This window comes from Magnolia sinica, chromosome 19 (genome assembly GCF_029962835.1).
Source record: "Magnolia sinica isolate HGM2019 chromosome 19, MsV1, whole genome shotgun sequence".
Classification (NCBI taxonomy): domain Eukaryota; kingdom Viridiplantae; phylum Streptophyta; class Magnoliopsida; order Magnoliales; family Magnoliaceae; genus Magnolia; species Magnolia sinica.
The window spans coordinates 38,279,022-38,297,962 of record NC_080591.1 but is presented as its reverse complement, the minus strand read 5'-3'; the positions used below and the strand labels follow the sequence as shown (position 1 = coordinate 38,297,962).

At 39.2% G+C, this 18,941-nt stretch overlaps 1 protein-coding gene across 7 annotated transcripts in view; it reads right to left on the bottom strand.

Moving 5' to 3' along the window:
* LOC131235711 (phosphatidylinositol-3-phosphatase myotubularin-1) overlaps positions 1-18,941 on the bottom strand; it is a 124,651-nt gene that overhangs the window by 76,938 nt on the left and 28,772 nt on the right. For 3 of the 7 annotated variants that reach the window (XM_058233024.1, XM_058233023.1, XM_058233020.1), the window contains 5 exons: positions 18,038-18,099; positions 3,669-3,955; positions 3,447-3,520; positions 3,252-3,315; positions 2,919-2,984 (listed from right to left, as the gene is read on the bottom strand). In XM_058233024.1, coding sequence (XP_058089007.1) covers positions 2,919-2,984; positions 3,252-3,315; positions 3,447-3,520; positions 3,669-3,955; positions 18,038-18,099 — 553 coding nt within the window. Of the gene's footprint in view, positions 1-2,918; positions 2,985-3,251; positions 3,316-3,446; positions 3,521-3,668; positions 3,956-18,037; positions 18,100-18,528; positions 18,579-18,941 lie in introns of all 7 variants that reach the window. The other 4 variants (XM_058233025.1, XM_058233021.1, XM_058233026.1 and 1 more) reach the window with 3 other exon arrangements.

The following is an 18,941-nucleotide window of genomic DNA, read 5'->3' as shown; positions in this document are numbered from 1 at the left end:
GTACTTAGTTCAGAGAGGGATTTCATTTGCCCTTGGGAATGGGCATCGCATCAGTATTTGGGCTGATATATGGTGTGGTGATAGAGCCCTTCAAGATCTCTTTCCTAGGTGGCTCACCTGGCTCTCAATCGTGTTATTTCTGCAGCGGGTTGCTTTTCTATTATTCATGACCAGAGTATCTTGCATCCTTCATGTCGTAGGGGTATGCAGGGTGTTGAGATTTCTGAATTTGCCAAGTTATTAGGTCGCATCAAGGATATGGTTCTCCTTTTGAAGGGGATTCCATGGTTATGGTTCTCCTTTTGAAGGGGATTCCATGGTTATGGTTCTCCTTTTGAAGGGGATTCCATGGTTTGGTCGGCTCAGCCGTCAAGGAAGTTCTCTATTCGCTCGTTATACACATTAACATGCAACCTACATAGCACTTTCAAACTGCCTCATCCATTTCACCATTAGTTTTATGGTGCTCCTCCTTGGGTGGTGATTTTTGTGCGGTTAGTGGGCTGAAAGAGGATTCTGACAATCGACAATCTTCAAAGAAGAGCTCTAGTCCATTTAGATTTCATGTCAGCTTGGCACAAGGGTGGGGCAGGCTAAGCAAAAGTCATATGCAGGTTGATTCTCATGGTCGTGTTTTGGGCAATGGGGTTTTCGTAATGAGAACGTGGATGAGGAGATCATTAGGAAAATTGTTTGTCTTGTATCTAACTGGAACTTATATGTAAAAGTAGACGTCGTTGAAAAGCTAGTCGTTTAGGTCGTTTTCGTTTCCAATTTGTTATTATTTTCTTGCTACACGAGTTTTTTCCAATAAAATTGTCATTCTCTCTCTCTTTAAAAAAATAAAAACCTTCCATACAAGAAAAATGTGGGAAATACCTGAAAATGTTTGCATGATTCCTCTATCAAAAAAGAAAACCAAAAAAATAAAAAGATTCCCACTTAAAATCCTTATCGTCAAAACTAGGCCCCACAAATTCCTCCAATCACAAGAAGAATGAGATCTCTCTTACCCATGTTATGAGATGGAATCTCTCACACAAAAGGGGGGAAGAACAATTTTAAAGGATTTTTTTTTTTGCCGCGGGGGGGCGGAGATGGGGAAAGGGTTGCCATGTCATTATCCATTTTAACAGGGTTATTATGATATTTCACCACCATTTAAAAGTCGACCTCATTCAAAGAAAGAAATTATTTGATACACAATCGATTAAAAAATATATACACACTAGCAGAGTATGATTATTCATAAGCACGAATATTGCCCCCATAAACATTAAATATATGTAACAAAATCCGAACCATCTAAATCATGGGCTCCATTATTGAGAGAACATATCGCTGATATCAAATTGATTGAACCACCCTAACCTTTCTGTTGATATTACAAATATTCCTCTTATAATAGGAAAAAAAATAAAAAGAAAATACTAAACAGTAGTATGAAATCCATGAAGAAATCATATCCTGAGATATCAAAATTTGTAGGATCATCGTACTCAACGCCCATATCGATATCTGGTTACGTAGATGTAAATTCCATATCTAGAGAGCAGTTCTTCAACAAACTGACAGACTCTATTGGCCGTGGTGACGAATCTCATTCTTGGAAATTTCTCAGCTAGGGAATTCCTCAAAAGAGTTTCAGATTTTGGTGTAAATTCCATAAATCAGAAGAGTCGCGATATTATTGGGAAAACTCAGTGAAATTAAAATATTTATAATAAATTACTAAATAATTTGAAAAAAAAAATGATAAAAAAGAATAAATTGAGTTATTTTTTCTAAATAATTTTTCCCATAAAAATCGCAATAAATCATGAAAATTTGAGAAAGTTATGAGATTTTGTAAATCTCGTGATATTCATGCGATAATATCATTTAATCAAAATTCTGCGATAACATCACAAGATTTTCAAAACCTCAGCAATATTTGTCACAATGCTATCAGCCAGTGGTGGTCCAATACATCATCATCGAAGCCATTCTTCAAATAATAATAATAATAATAAATAAATAAATAAAAATCAACATCATCTAAGCCTTATCCCAACTAATTGGGGTCGGCTACATGAATTCTTTTCATCGGATTCATGTTGGATGTTATGGCATAAGTTTGACGCCAGCCGCCAACATGACACAACCCTCCTTTGTCCAGGCTGGCAACCTCAGATGAGAGAATAAAACCCCCTCAAGTACAATGTAATAGACTATCGCATAGGTTGATTACAATCAAGCACTATCTAATAGTCTATTGATGTACGTTGATTACAATCAACAAGTTAGATTAAGAATACATATTATCAAAATTAAGACAATCAAATTCTGAAGTAAAGAAATTAAGCGCAAATGTTTTGTTTATTTCATCAAAACTACCAGTGAGCAACAACATGGTAAAACACATAAGCAACAAGGTGAACTTAAAAAAGTGCTAGATACTTGGATGTTAGAGACCATGGACCCACTCTCACTGTAAGTGCATGATAGGCTTGATAGCAAGTTCCATTAGAGGCCGTAAGAATGCTAGTGAAATCAGGGTATTTTGTCTATCTAATAAATGGCTGCTTCAATCATTACAAAGCCTTGAACTGTGGCAGAGAATAATAACACAAGACCTTCTGCATATGCTATATATAAGTTTTTTTAATTTTTACAAATACACATAATCTACATCAATATGACATTCCAAAGATAAGAGTAGAACCCGTTTAGTTGCAATATGGCTTCGATGATGATGATGCATAATCTACATATTACATAGCAAGCTGAGTAGCATTGGAATATAGCTTGTGCATGATATATATGCTACATGGCAAACTGAGTAGGCAATGGCCACTGTGTGATATATCCAGAAAAAATAAATAAATAATCAGAAGGCAAGGAAACAAACACAATTGATGATATGAATTAAGGCATACCTTCGTTGTCCCCTCTCACCACCATTTTGAGTGCAAAGGGCTGCGACAAGCTTTTCATCAGCATTGCTGTATAACAATTTAAAGCAGAGGATCACAAAAAATTCATCACAAGATTCCAACCAAAATAAGAGAAGAAATGTGGTGCTATGAATTGCAGAACAGGATTCGTGTAGCCCAAGCCCAATTAGTTGTGTTAAGGCCGAGATGATGATGATGTTTCACTATCAATGGATAGTGGATTCATCCAAATATCTAACCACTTACATGTTAACAACAGCAATTATCCAAAAATTAGTGTGACTTACAGACACCTAACCACTTGAATTAGATTACCTTCTTGAATTCATCATGAGACCAACTAAAGGTTGGGATGAACGTGCAAGAACAGCTCCAGTGCCTACAATATGTCATGTGTTTTATGTTGATTAGAAATACTAAAACAGTTCCTAAATATCATTAGGTCAATCATGATTGGGAAAAGGCATAAGACACATCAGGCCAAACAAAATAGTGTTATTTAGCATAAACCTGACTGACACCATGAAATTACAGGCAACCGACACCTCGCACGAAAGGAAGAAGCCTGTAGTACTTCTTCATCGCTGAAATCAGCAGGAAAAAAGTATCATGTTAGGGCAGGGCACATCTTCAATAAATATTTGACGAGATAAATGGTTATTGGAACCTCACAAGTTCCAACTATTCTCTTATCACATCCGAGTGAGAAATTACATAGTATCCAAAACAAACCTGATACATTCAGGGACAATGAAGGAGAAGGGATAGGTCGGACACATAGTATAGTTTGAATTCAACCGACTTATTCTCCACCACTTGTTGGAAATAGAAGATGATCCATCTTCAATGCTACTACTTGATACACCATAGGGGTCTTTCCCAAGAAGCCGACAGTACTCATTCAGTAACCGCGTCTTTGGGTCACTGTTCTTGAACTTGGGAGAACATCCAAATGTATAAAGATCCCATAAACGTACTGGCCTGGTACCCCTCCACAATGAGTCAAATACAGCACGCCTCTGTAAGAGTAGAATACATCACAATCATTGGCAATGGACCAAAATTAAAGCACTTGCATTAGAAAGTATAAGCAAATGAAAGTGCAATCTCATAATTACTTTAATCCAGTTGTAGCACAAATGGGCTATTATGTTGATCAAGATAGCAAAAAGTTTCATTTACAACACTTTATGTTAATCATTTGGATAATCAAGCACATTGCTCACGTGCAGAATAACTGAGGACCCTGAATAGCATGAAGAGAGCCCACAATTATTTCCAAACTCAAAATTGTTTCCGAAGTTATCATCGGTTGTGTGCAGAAAATATTTGCAAGCAATGAGAGTTGAGAAAGAAGATAAAACATGCATGCATGGGACTGGCCACGAGGCACAGGTGAGAAGAGTATCATGTAAACGGGTCGACTTGGCAGTCAAAAAAATATATACTGTGCCAGGAGCATCTAGTACAAAGGTACAACCATCACAACTTTTCCTTCATTTCTTTTGTCCTATAGCGCAATTAGACAATAGTGTTAAAACATTTAACAATTTATGGAATTTTGTTCTCATGGATATTTTCAACCTTTTCAACACATATACTAATGAAGTGTGTGGGGACAAGAGTAAGGATTATACCTTTGCAGCAAATGTTCCACTCACAATATATTGTGTCTTACCATCAAACAGACTTTCAGGTTGTTGGAGACAGATTTTAACCTCACAATATTAGACAATGCCTAATTGTAATCAGATTCTCTTTGATTGTAATGAGCCTATGTAACAGTATTAGATATTGCTTGATGGTAATCAACCTAAGTAATAGTCTATTACATCATATCCATGGGTTTTGTCCACTCATAGCCAGTTCCAAGCCCAGATAAAGGAGGGTAGCGTCGGGTTGGCATCCGGTATCAAACTTTTGCCAAAATGTGCATCATGAGTCTGGACAATATGACATTCTAAACTAGAGTGGAACGGTGGAACAGGATTCAAGTAGCCAACTTAGTTGGGATAAGGCTTAGATGATGACGAATATTACACAATGCCTGACAAGACTGTATCAACTTTAAGATGCCGTTTTGGAGAGGAAACCTTCAAACCCACCAGAAAAAAATGTGGTCAGAGACGAATATTAATTGGTCTTGCAGTGTTTCTCCAGCAGCATGGGCCCAATATGTAAGGTGTTGTCTAATATGTGAGGGTAAAACCACATGGTTTCCAAAAAACCCAGAGCCTAAGCTATTAATCATTATGGTCATCATCATCAAAGGCTCATCCCAACAATTCGGGGCCAACACCATATATGGAGTAGAATAGGATGCAATGATTCAAATATTACAATGGAGAAAAGGAATCTAAATGGATAAAATTAAAGTAAATTTGTAAAGCGGGAGCAACCGATTCCAAAAAACAGTAACAAACAGGTTAAAGAACCAAACCACCAAACACTAACACTCAATCAATGATTAATAATGATTAAGAGTAAGAAACATACTCAAATCTGTTGTATTTTATTACTCGTAGGAAATTTATTACAGAGCAAGAGAGCCAAAAGGTTCAGGGAAAATTTTTCTTTAAGAGATAATAGTGCAAGGAAAACTATTTGATCAAATACTGAGGCAATGCCTGCCACTTAAAAACTTAAGAAGACATGACATGACCCTCTTAACTTAAAGCTTTCCCAATAGAGATCATCCCTCACCAAAAAAGAAACCCAAGCATTTGCACCAAACTCTCTTCTGTTTTTGAAGACCTTTTAGTGCAGCTTAACTCCAGGGCTTAGAATGAGAAGATAATAACATTAACAATTGATAAATTATGCATAGAAATTCATTTCAGAACTTTTCTAGATTGTACAGATTACTGCTACAGAATGATAACGATGTGTTAGGTGCCCGAAAAATTAAGATGTTTACTTGGCTCAAGACATTTAGTGTTTTTCCTTTTCAACCAAGGGTTTCTGTTGTCAAAGGTTGAGGTGGCTCTTCTTTGGACATGTCTGACTGCTACTTGCGTCTGTGCTCCCTATACCAATTCATTACGTGTATTGTGAAGTCAGAACCATACACTGCTGCAAGAACTAATTGCCTCTCTCAAAGTGGTGGCATTTTCTAGGTTGGCAAGTTGCAACTGAAAATAAGACCACAAAGAAAGGGTTCACAACTGGGATATACAACTAGAAAAACAAAAAGAAAAAAAAAAAAAAAAAAACACTCTGCAAGAAGTGTGATTACAAGCAACCTCTGGTCCCATCCTCCAGCATTTTCAAGTGGCACAACACTTGCTGGCAATGTGCAATAGCTTGGAGATGGAATTATCATATCTCATCATGGAAGTTTATATAATGATTTAGTGGCTCCAAATTCCATTGCCCTCTATACTCCCCATAGTCATTTCACAGTTTTTAAGTGGTGGAACTTGGAAGGCAAAGAAAGGTCTGTCAATATTTTTGGGGCCAAGAGGATAGTAATCACAAATAGGTGGTAATGCCACCAAAGGAGCAATATCCAAGGCATTCAGAGTCCCGACTTCTAGACAGTTTCCACTATGTCCATAGTATTTTTACATTTTATGAACATTGTCCACCCAGTCTGATAAAGAAGAAAGCTTTGGGACATGTTGAAGGATTTCCATGTGGATCACCAAAAGATTAGAATCTGCCTATTGGTATTGTAATTTGTATCGTCCCTGACCAAAACTGAAATGTGTCGGATGATATGCACAAGTAAAAAACAGTCCTAAAATCCCCACAAAATGCATTAAAAACTTGCCAATAAACATTTCTGAATACTTACCTCCCACAGATATGGGCTTATAATAGGTGGATCGGAAGGTTGTTAGTGTGACTGAAACTTATTGTTGGGAACGGAAATCAATACATATCGGTTTCCAACAATACTTTAATCCATGGTACCATTGTACTAGTGAAATTAATGATTTGCAAAACAACATCGCCCTTATCGTTGGCTGCTGAAAGCTATCATGAATTCCACTACTTTTAGACATCTCATTCTGGGGGAGGGGGGGTTTGGGTCTGGTTGAGGGTCAACCCAAGCACAACCCGACCCAAATTCCAAACCGAGGTACCCAACCCAAATCCAACCTAAGTCCTCTATACTCGACCCAACACGACCAACATGTGATGTGATTAACCCAACCCAAATTCAAATCAGGTTGGCCTATTTCCAATCCAGACCCAACCCAAGAACCTTGACAACGCATCCTGAAATCGGGTTGGTTCAATCAGGTTCAGGTTTAACTGAACCCAAGTTGCAGCTCTAGTCTCACTTGGAATGAGCTTCACCACTTCTTAGGCTAGGCTCTGGTTCTCCTGTTTTTCCTTTCTCAGTTTTTGTGGAGGTGGTACTTTTACACTGTACGGTATTTGCTCTTTTCTGTTGCTTTTCTGGCTTTTCTGCCCTTCTTGGTTGGTAATAAAACTATCTTACCATCCATAAAAAAGTAAAAAAATAAAAAGACTTGCTGAAAGGTAAGATAGAATGAACTATGAATTTCCTTCCTTGGAGTCATAGAAGAAAGATCCTGTTATCAGCAATAGGAACAATGAACTAAGATAGCCATAATGTTCCTAATGCCAAAATGGGCAGAAGGCACATAACCATCAGAATTGACTTACACTGATGATGCGTTAGGCTGTGATCCGATCAAGGCCATCCAAACAAAATTAAGCATGCTCATCCCTACAACCAAAAAAAGATGCTCGCTTGTTCCCCAAATCATGGGCCCATATTCACCGTCCAATATTATGGGAGAAAGAATATGACCAACAGCTATGAGGCCACAACAGCTATTATGGGAGAAAGAATATGACCAAGAATATGACCAACAGCTACAAGGCCACAACAGTAAGACCCACCTTAATGAAACCTCACACTTTGGCACATGGATTGCAGTATTGGACTTACATCTATTGAATCTGAAGAAACAAATAGAAGGTTTGTAATGCTGCCCAAGTAGGTTCTGGCCCAACCGGCGAGCCAAAGGATGGAATCTGGCAAAGTCGAGCAACCTTACAAATCTCTCAAAATCCAACACACCATAAATGAGGAGAATGTAGATCCAGCGAGGAAATGACATTAAGACACAAGCCATGACCAACTATATGTCCGGCAACAAGCTAAAATCAGTATTCACCATGGTTTTGAATATCTGTTACAATATGACCATATTGCAACTGTACCAGCCACCGCAATTACATGATAGTGATACAACGGTGAACCACTCTGTTATGAAAAAAGGGGCCGCATTGTCAATACACCCCCGTATCGATGCCGATACTGGCCATAAAGGCCCCATTGTATCAGCAACTGCAATTATGTGATACAAGGGTGAACCAGTCTGATATGAAAAAGGGGCTGCATTGGTCCATAGTCCATACATCCCCATATCGATGAAGATACTGGCCATAAAGACCCCAGTTTCAATTTTTTTTTTTCCCAATTTTCTCTTGTTTTCCCACTTCTTTCTTCATTCCAAGTTTCAACTATAAAGGAAGCTTAGAAAGTGACATTAAACTAGATCCAGGCCTATTTTGAGGATCAAAACACAAGATTTGACTGAAATTCAATGAAACGAAAAGTAATGAACCATTTGGGAAATATCACAAAAAGGGCTAAACCATCACTTTTCCTTTTCTCTTTTCATATTCTTTTCATGTATTTATATGTTATTGGCCCTAATCCAACAAATCATGCTTGTTTTGTGTTTGATTAGGGCCAATTTGATTGACTTTTAGCAGGTCAAGCTGAAAAACAACACTCTTAAAAAAAAATGGCCCGATGCACCATTAAAAAATACATGTTAACAAAAAAAAAAAAAAAAAACATAGATTCTAGTTGTTTTATTTTTCCAATTTTCCAAAATGTGGCCGATATGGGCCTGTGTCACCCGATACGGCCCATATGATATGGTTTTTAGGCTCGGCTGATACTCCCACTGACACCGTCATTCAGAACCATGGCATTCACCCACCCCAAACTGGGTATCACTTCCATACATGAAGAAAACCAGAAACAGTATGGGCGCCCACAGTTCCCATTGAGAGTTAGATTCTATTCAATAAATCCCAAACACAGAGCTCAAATCCATCAAAATCAACTCATGATGTTTTACTCTTAGCCACTATAAATTAAACTAAAAATAAAATTAAAAATTTCCCCAATGCCCATGCTTGAATATGATTCCCTTTAAACCAAATACAAACCAATCAAAATGAATAAACCTAAAACAAACTAGGCTCCCTCAGACGTTCAGTCTTTTATTCGCAAACAAAATCATCAGTGTCACTTTTCAATTGGACCATGGGGCTCTTATGCAGCTGATCATCTCCTCGTATCTTCAATTACAATCCCCCCAAGTCTTTTGTCATTTGAGTCTCTCCGGATGCTCCAAATAATCATGACATGGCTACAACCTAATCTTCATTAATTTAACCTTCGTCAATTTGCCATCCCTCCATGACAAGACTCGTTCTGACAAAAACTAGTAAGTGATAGACATTCCCCAGTTCCATGCCATAGCCCAGAGAGAAGGAAAGAATAATAAGGCTAATAATCATGATTGAAATCCCACAAAAATCCAGCAACACCATTTTTCTCTTATACCAAATAAAAGGTTCTGCAAAAATCACTATAGGCAAGTCTTTATACTGAAAGCCTGAATCAATAATTATGCAGCAGAAAGCGCCTCTCTCTCTCTCTCTCTCTCTCTCTCTCTCTCTCTCTCTCTCTCTCTCTGTGGGGGGGGGGGGGGTGTGTGTGTGAGTGTGATGGTGATCGAAGAAATATCAATAGCCTACCATTTCGGCTATGGACCACAAGCTCCTGCTTTTAAACTATTTCCTAAACCCCCCCTACCTATTTCATATGTCCTGCAACCACCTACACTAACGGATTGAGCCGTTAACTGTGGAAAGTCTTTTTTTTATCCCTGCTTGTCTGCAGTTATTACTGTTTATCCCCTTGTCATGCTTTTATCTTTGCCAAATGACCGTACTACCCTCCATTTTGCTTCGTGGGGCACTATGATGTCAGTGTTTTATCTATACTGTCCATCCATTTTATCGGATCATTTGAGGGTATGATCCAAAAAATGAGGATATTCCGGGGCTAAGTTGGTCAACATGATGAATATTAGTGGGATCGAATGCCCACCATTGAACATTTATTGGACCACAGGGGTTTATGACAAATCCATCCCATCCATCTGCTTTATCATCTCATTTTAGTGCACGGCCCAAAAATGAGGCAGATCCAAAGCTCAACTAGGCCATACAACTGGAAATAGTGGAAAAAATGCCCGCCATTGAAATATCTTAGGGCTATCTTGGAGCCCACTTTGAGCCTTGGATCTGCCCCATTTTGCCCTAAAATGAAACGGAAAATCAGATGGACGGAGTGGATTTGTCACAAAAATCATAGTAAGCCCCACATATGGTCCGCAATGCTCGCCACACTTAAATGTCCAATATGTCTGATATTGGTGGGATGTGAATTGCCTAGCCAATAGCCACGTCACTACTGGTTGGTGTTTTGTGGCCCCACAGTGATTATATGTTTTATCTACACCGTACATTCATTTTGGATCATTATTTTAGAGCATGAGCCCAAAAATGAGGGAGATCCAAATATCGAATGGACCACACCACGGAAAAACGGAAAACGGTGGTAAATGAATGCTTGGCAATAAAAATTTCCTAGGGCCCTTTGTAATTCTTGTTTGCCATCCAACCTGTTGATTAGGTTACAAAGACCTAGATGAAGGGAAACAACAAGTACCGACTTGATCCAAAACTTTTATGGGGAGCGTTCAGTTACTGTTTCCTATGATGTGGTCAACCTAAGACTTTGATCTACCTCATTTTTGGGCTCATGCCCTAATGTGATCGGGAAGAATTGATGAACGGCATGGATAAGATATATATACATCATGGTGGTCCGCGGAGCACCATCCAATGGCGAGTCGCTCCTGGCGGTGTTAGTAGCAATCCAATGGTGTGTCACCCCACCCGGCAGCAGGTGTGGCCTACCATGATGTTTGTAATAAATCCTCCCGATACATTAGATTTTCATCACATTTTAGGGCATGGGCCCAAAAATGAGGTTTATATAGGATCAAGTGGGCCACATGAGCAGAAAAGATCTGGAATTAATTGCTCACAGTTGAAACATTCATGAGTCACAGATATTTTGTGACAAATCCACTCCGTCCATCTGTTAACTCAGCTCATTTTAGGGAGCGATTGAGAAACTAAGCCATATTCGAAGCTCAAGTGGACGACATGACAGGAAATGGTGAAAAAGAATGTCCACCATTGAAATATCTTGGGGCAATCAAGGGGTCCACTTTGAAGTTTGGATCTGCCTAATTTTTGGGCTCATGCCCTTAAAATGAGCCGGAAAAACATATGGACGGAGTGGATTTCTCACAAACATGAAGGTGGCCCCACGAAAGTTTGGGATGGAGTTGGCACCTTAATAATCTAAACGGAGGTTGCCAACTACAGTAAAGGGCAGTTTTGTAAATACAAAAATATAAAAATTAATTCATATGGACACCTAACGGCATGTGGTTGAATGACTAACGGTGGGAACTATAAGCAGGATTTGGGAAATAGTTTAAAAGCAGAAGGTTTTTGGTCCATAGCCGAAAAGGTAAATAGCTATATGACAAAATCCCATTAAAAATTTACAAACAGCAACGGAAAAAAAAAAAAAAAAGAAGAAGAGAGAGAATCAAAACAAAACAAAGGAAAACAAAGAAAAGCAAAGAAAAGCAAAACAGGAAAAAGCATAGAGCAACTATACAACTCGAACTGGGAAACAAAGGCCCAAGCTGCTAAAATCTCGAAGTGATCCGAGACCGTAAGGCAAGATGAGCAATCCACAACGTCTCTGGAAATCAATGCCAGCACTCGAGAGGACGAGAATGAATTTTGAAAACACTGACAGTTCCTCTCTCTCTCTCTCTCTCTCTCTCTCTCTCTCTCTCTCTCTCTCTCTCTCTCTACAAATAGCCATAATATAAAGGAGCCAGATAACTTTAAGATCTTTGCCAGCACCTCCACCATGCCAAGCGAATAGAAGATCACAAGCAATGAGAGCCATGGCCCAGGGAGTGTAGAAGCGATCCATGATAAAAGACGACCCGGGATGAACAAATGGTTGATGGATTCCACATCCTTAAGGCACAACAATCAAATGTTAGGTAGCATCATTCCCCATCTCTGCAAGTTGTCTACAATGAGAACTCTTTCCCTAGCTAAGAGCCAGAGAAATGCATCAATTTTGGATGGGCATTGTAGGATCATGCGAAGGAGGGAAAGATGCACCTGGCAGCATCTGAAGGATTACTGAACAATTTGAACAGCGATCGAACATAGCACTTGCCAAAGTGGCTCAGGGACTGGTTAGGTGAGTCAACCACACCCAAAGAAGGGAAAACTCCACGCAACAACTCCAAAAGCCTAAGAAATTCTTCCACTCCGAGTCCAATAAAGATCTCCTGCAAGCAGTGTTTTCAATATAGTTCGATATCACTGATATATCCCATGATATATTGGTTATCCCAACCAGGCGATACAATACCCAACTTTAATATCCATTTTTCAAGGTATCATGCAATATATCACGATAAATCATGATATCGTGTGATATATCCAAACTCCCCCTTTATAAATTCTTAATGTATTGTGCCATATATCGATATCAAGTGTGATATCAAAAGGGATAAAAGGAAACCGGCACTGTTTTGTTTGAAAAATCCTTAAAATTTTTCAAAAATCATTTTTTTTTAGAAAAAATAAAAATAAAAATAAAAATCCCTAGTACATTGTAAGGTGATTTCGACCAATCCACTTTAGTTTGTCAAAAGAAAACCTTTAAAATTTCTCTGAAATCGCAATTAAAAGCTTCTTGGACTGGATTTTGAAAGGCGCATACTTTTTTAGCTTTGATTCAGGTTTTTTTTCAGTTTTATATGTTATAAAGAGTGCTAAATTGTAAGAAATCCATGATTCTTTATGTTTTGCATGAAAAGTAATGGATTTGGAGCTTCAATTTTGAGTTTTTTTTTTTTTTTTTTTTGGGGGGGGGTGGTTTGCGGAATAATTAGAGAATAATTATAATTTCCCCAATTTTTACCAAATCAGTTGCAATCTTAGTGTCCAAACACAAAATCAAGCATGTCTAAAACCTTATCTACAACCAATATATCTCATGCAATGATCAACATGTATCTGTATCCCAAGGGTGTGATACATTACACAATAACAATATGGAAAACATTGCCTGCAAGGAGGGCACCAAACCCCAGACTCCGCCTCAGAGAAATAGGAGCTAACATAAACATATTGGCTCGAGGTAACACGAGCTAGACAAGGAAACAGAGAAATGAGAGGCCTATCATAAATATAGTTGTTCATGATGAACTAGAAACACGGGCCATTTCCAAGGGCAAAGGAAATGCTTCCTCCATTTAATGCCTCAGAAGAGAGATGGCTTTCCACATGGCAGAGCCTCTGGAGAGGAAGGAGGGTTTGGTGAACCACCCCCCAACTTTAATAACATACTTCCTCGCAAGGATTTCTCTCCACTAGCTACCTGCCTCCATGCCAAAATGCCAAATCTATTAGTCTAGGAGGGTGGAATTAAAGACAGCCAGACCCCAAATGTCAGCGCACCTCTGAGAGAGGTTTGCGGACTTCAAGTCAGTTGAGCAAGCTGAAATTGTGTCCATTAGAGTTTCCTTTCCACAAGAAATCACTTTTAAGCTTTTCAAAGCTAATCAAACCCGACTTGGGTTTTTTTAATCTTTAAAATTATTTATAAATAATAATAATAATAATAATAATAATAATAATAATAATAATAATAAAACACGACTTGAGGCAACGATAAAGGGAGACAAAGTAAGAGGGAAGCTTTAATTAGGGTTAGGGAACCCCTATGGGACAAGTGGTGGCTCTTCTTTCAATTCTCATTAATGGTTCACTTTTTGGCTTCTTCAAAGTTTCTTGCAGTATCAAACATGGTGACCATTTATCTTCACATCTTTTCGTTCTTATCAAGGAAGCTTTCAGTGGAATGCTTCATAAGCTAGGGAAGAATGGTCTAATCCATGGCTTCAAGGAGGCAGAGGTAGGTGAGCCGGTAAGTCATCTTCAATATGCGGACGATACGATTCTCTTTTGAGACGCGGATTTCTCTTCGGTTGATAACCTCCGAAAAATTCTTATTTGGATTGAGGTAGTCTCGAGCCTAACTGTTAATGTCTCCAAAAGCAAAATGCTGGGAATTCATGTTTCTTACGATGATCTCCCACAGTCGACAAATGTCTTCAGGTGCAAAAGTGGATCCTTCCCATCTTCTTGTATTGGACTGCCTCTATGCATTGGTAAACCTACGAAACATTTATGGTACAAGGGTATCGAGAGATTTGAAAGACGGTTGTCAAAGTTGGAAGCATCGATATCTTTCCTTGGGAGGTCGGTTGACACTTATCAAATCGACCTTCTCCAACATGCCGGTCTACTTTTTGTCTTTCTTCAAATACCTAAAATCAATTTTGGATAGACTCAATCAATTGAGGAGAGACTTCTTATAGAAAGGGTCCGAAGATAAAAAGAAGTTTCATTTGCTTAAATGGGATGATGTGTGCAAGTTGATTTTGGAGGGAGGAGTAGGTTTGAAAAGCTTAGCCCTTATGAACAACGCTCTTCTTGGAAAATAGCAGTGGAGGTTCAACTCCAAAGCGGGTAAGTTGGGAAGGTGATGCAGGACAATTAACCATTTGCTCTAAAAGCTTGAACTGTTAGAGCGTGGCGAATTAATCCCTTTATCTCATAGCCCAGGCCCCACATCTCATGGGTTAGGACCTCGGACAAACCCTCCTCGTGGGCCCCAAATCACATACGTACCGCCTCACACGAGCCGCCCACCCTGAGTGTGTCCCCACATCCCACAGGCTACCCTACTCGAGTCCGGTGTGAAATGCGTATTAATCACCCCCGGTGAGGAGTCTAGAACACTAGACTTCCCCTATCGGCCCCGCCCACCCCGAGTGTACCCCTGCATCCCACAAGCGACCCCACTCGAGCCCGGTGTGAAAATGCCCCTGCATTAGAAGGGAACTTCTAGTTTCCAAATATAGTACATAAACGGGTAGTTGGACCAGTAAAACTTCATCTCTTTACCGAGCATCAATTGTTCAGAAGGCTATTGTCACCACCAAGCACTTGCTCAATGTGGGAATTTCCTTATTTTTGTGAAGGGGAAATCGTATTTGCTTCTGGCTCGACATATCGTGCAAAGATTAACTGTCAAAGGATTTTATTTTTTTTCCAGGTTCGCCCATCTTGCCACCAATTTATTCATCAAGGTGGATCGATACAAGCTTATCGACGGAACCATTGCTTGGTCACCTTCCTTGTCGGCGAAATCTTTCGGACAACGAATTTGAAGAATTCTTTTCTCTACTTGACTTTTTGAACTTTCCTTGCCCTCGCCTCTAAACGAAGATTCATTATCTTGGAAAGTGCACTCCAATCTTTATTCTATGCGCTCCTTCTACGAGCTGATATCGAAGCCGCCTTTGCCCCATTCCTATCCTTTCCATCAATGGTCTTATGGAGGACCTCCAAGGATCGTGGCTTTTACGTGGCTTGTAGGGAGAAAATGGGTCCTGACCATTGACAATCTTCAAAGGAGAACTCTTCTACTCCCAAACATTTGTTTGATGTGCATGAGAGATACGGAATCTATTGACCACCTCTTTATCCATTGTCCCTTCGCATGAAAGGTGTGGGAACACTTCATTAACATTTTTCATATTTCATGGGTAATGCAGAAGTTGGTTGATCAGCTTTTGTGGGTTTCGCAAGGAGGTGTAGGGGGTAAATCTCGAAAAGCTATTTGGAGGCTAGTGGCGATGGGGTCCCATGGAATATCTAGAGAGCTCAAAATAGTCGTCGTTTCCAAAACAAGGACTATTATGTTGGGGAGATCATATATATGACCAAATCATCAATTTTGGAATGGGGTTTATATGTTAAATCAGTGTTGCACTCTAATCTTTCTTCCTCTTTTTTTTTCTTTTTTTCTTAATTTTTGTATTCTTTCCCGCCTTTGCAGTTTCTTAAAAAATTTCCAGTTATCCCTCAAAAAAGTAGCAGCTCTTCCAAGTGGATAGCTTCCACTCAACACACTCAATAACCACACCCTACAAGTGCTTGGTTGGCTTCCCAATGCAACGGGGAAGACTAAGCTATGTAGAGGGAAAGGAACTAGCCTTGCAACCCAAAACCGGCACTAAGCAAGAGGGGGCAGGAGGAGGAAGATTGATACCCAACTTCTCACTTTTAAAGAGGTTAACGTCAAGGCCAAAGATGGCCTCAAAACAGTGGACAATTTTCCAAAGGTTCCCAACAGCAGACTTAAAGGCATCATAGAAGAGGATCGTATTGTCAGCAAATTGAATGTGAGAGATAGAAGGCCCCGAATGCACCACCTCGAACCCACTAAAGAGGCCAGTCAACTTGTCGTTCCCCAACATCTTGCTAAAGCCTTTAGCAACAATGACAAAGAGGAACGGGGACAGGTAGTTGCCTTGCCTAAGGCCCGGGAGGATCTAAAAAAACAAAAAAACCTTTGGGGGAACTATTGACCAAGACAAAACTAAGCAAAGGAAATGCAAGCCCTGATCCAACAACACCATCTCATTCCAAAGCCGAGACAACCCAACATAGTCCAAATAATCCTAGTCGATGTGGTCAAAAGCCTTTTCAATACAAAGCTTACAAACGATATTGCTTCTACCTTTTTGATGTCGGGAATCAATGCTTTTGTGAGCAATGAAGCCGCAATCAAGGATTTGCCGATTAGCCACAAAAGCTCCTTGAGCTTCAGAGACAACTTTGGAAAGTGTCGACTGAAGCCTCTAGGCTAGGACTTTGGCCAGAATCTTATAAGGTCCCCCCCAACAGACTAATGGAGTGGAAATCCTTGAGATAAGCTGCACCCTCGATTTTCAGAGTAAGAGTGATGAAGGAAGCTCCCATTGTCCGAGGCAACCGACCTAAGGAGAACTAAGAGATGAAGCTAATGATATCTTTTTTAACTACTTCCCAAAGACTTGAAAGTATGCCAAAGGAAACCCGTCCGAGTTGAGGGCTTTGTCTTTGCCAAGGAAGAACATTGCATCCTTCATTTCCTCCTTAGAGAAAGGGGATTCAAGGGCATCAACTTCCTCGACAAAGATCAAGGAAGTCAAGATTCTCCGATTTAGGTTGGAACTAACCTTCAAAGGATAGCATATTACTATAGAACCAGACAATATGATCGCACACCTGCTACCTGTCCTCAAACAAGGAATTGCTAATAAAGACACTACTTATCTTGTTTATGTGGGGCCCTAGCACTAGCAATGCAATGGGGAAAAAATGGGTGTTTTTGTCTCCTTCTTTAAGCAACAAAGCACGCGACCTCTACCTCCATTTGATCTCTTCTTGCTCGACTTGGCTTGAGTAATCCTTCAATAGAGCCATTCTCGAGGCTCTATCCGCATCAAAGAGAGGGCCGGATTCTTCCTTAGGAAGCACATCAACTGTCGTCCATCTCATTAAAAAGAAAGGAAACAAAACAATTTATGGCTAGACAGCACTAGCTTAATAAACAGCTGACAACAATATCCAATGATGTATTTGTGTTTTGTTGCATTTTGTATTGTAAAACTCAAAAGGTAGTGAACAAACTCTACAAACATTTCAACAGTTACCAGACTCCTTGTTGCAGGTGAATTTTGTGTTTAACTTTATATTCAAATTCTCCCTTCCAGAAGTAAAAGCAAAACACATGACCGACTAATCAAGATCTCATGAAAAGAAAATGAGTCAATTGCCTAGTCACTTTTCAAGACACCATCACAAAAACAAACAAGAGCAACTCTAACATCACATATGGTAACACTCCAAAGAATTTTTAACACAATAAACTGAAAGATAATTGTTCACTTAGCAGGTATGAAGGCTTTGAACAATCATAAATGGAGTGTGAAACAAGACATCCAAATAAGGCTTAGAATCACCTTAAGACTTACCAGCTTAGTTTTTGTGCGAAAACCAAACACAATAATTCTCATGTCTTTACCTGAAAAAATAGAACAAAAAGAGTAACCATGAGGCCCATGAAATCCTTATAAGGCAGCTGAACTAGTCATCTCAGTGATAATACAAGTTTCCCCATCATCCCAAGGGAAGATAATCATGAGGTTAACCGTTTGAATATGAGAGACCAAGCCTGAGCATTTTGTAGGGTGATATGTGCTCCCTGTGCATTGATTTTTCATTTTGATTTTTATTTACTAAAAGTTTCATTCTTATCAAAAATAAAATAACAGAGAAGAAAACGAGACGCATGCAGAATACTTATAAAAGCAAAAGAAACATATTTTCATCCAAGGTGAAGGATGTACATGTTACATTTATGTAATCACTGAATCCCATGTAACAATTAAAACTGAATTCATAGTAAGGTTAGTAAATTCACTGGAAAAAAAAAATGAGCTCATAAGATTACCGGCCACATGGAACACCTCAATCATCCAAGGGAGAAGTGGGAAGAATTACCTAGATCCAAAGATGAATGCACATATGTCACAACTGTTTATTTCTAGTAGTTTTATTCTATGTTACTTAACCATGCATCTACTTCCACATGTCTGCATGTTCGGTACAGGTAATTAATTTCTGAGTGCAACTTGAGGCTACTGCCAAAAGTAAAAGACTAAAAAGAATGAAAGCCAAACAATGAAACAACTTGTCCTGGAAGCAAGGTTGTCAAACGATTTATGATTCAAATCGTACGATTTAAATCGTATCGTACAACCGTACGATACATATCATACATATGAATTGCAAATTGGGCATTATGGATGATTCGATTCTGAATCGTATGATAAATAGTGAATCGCACAATTCAGATTGAATAGT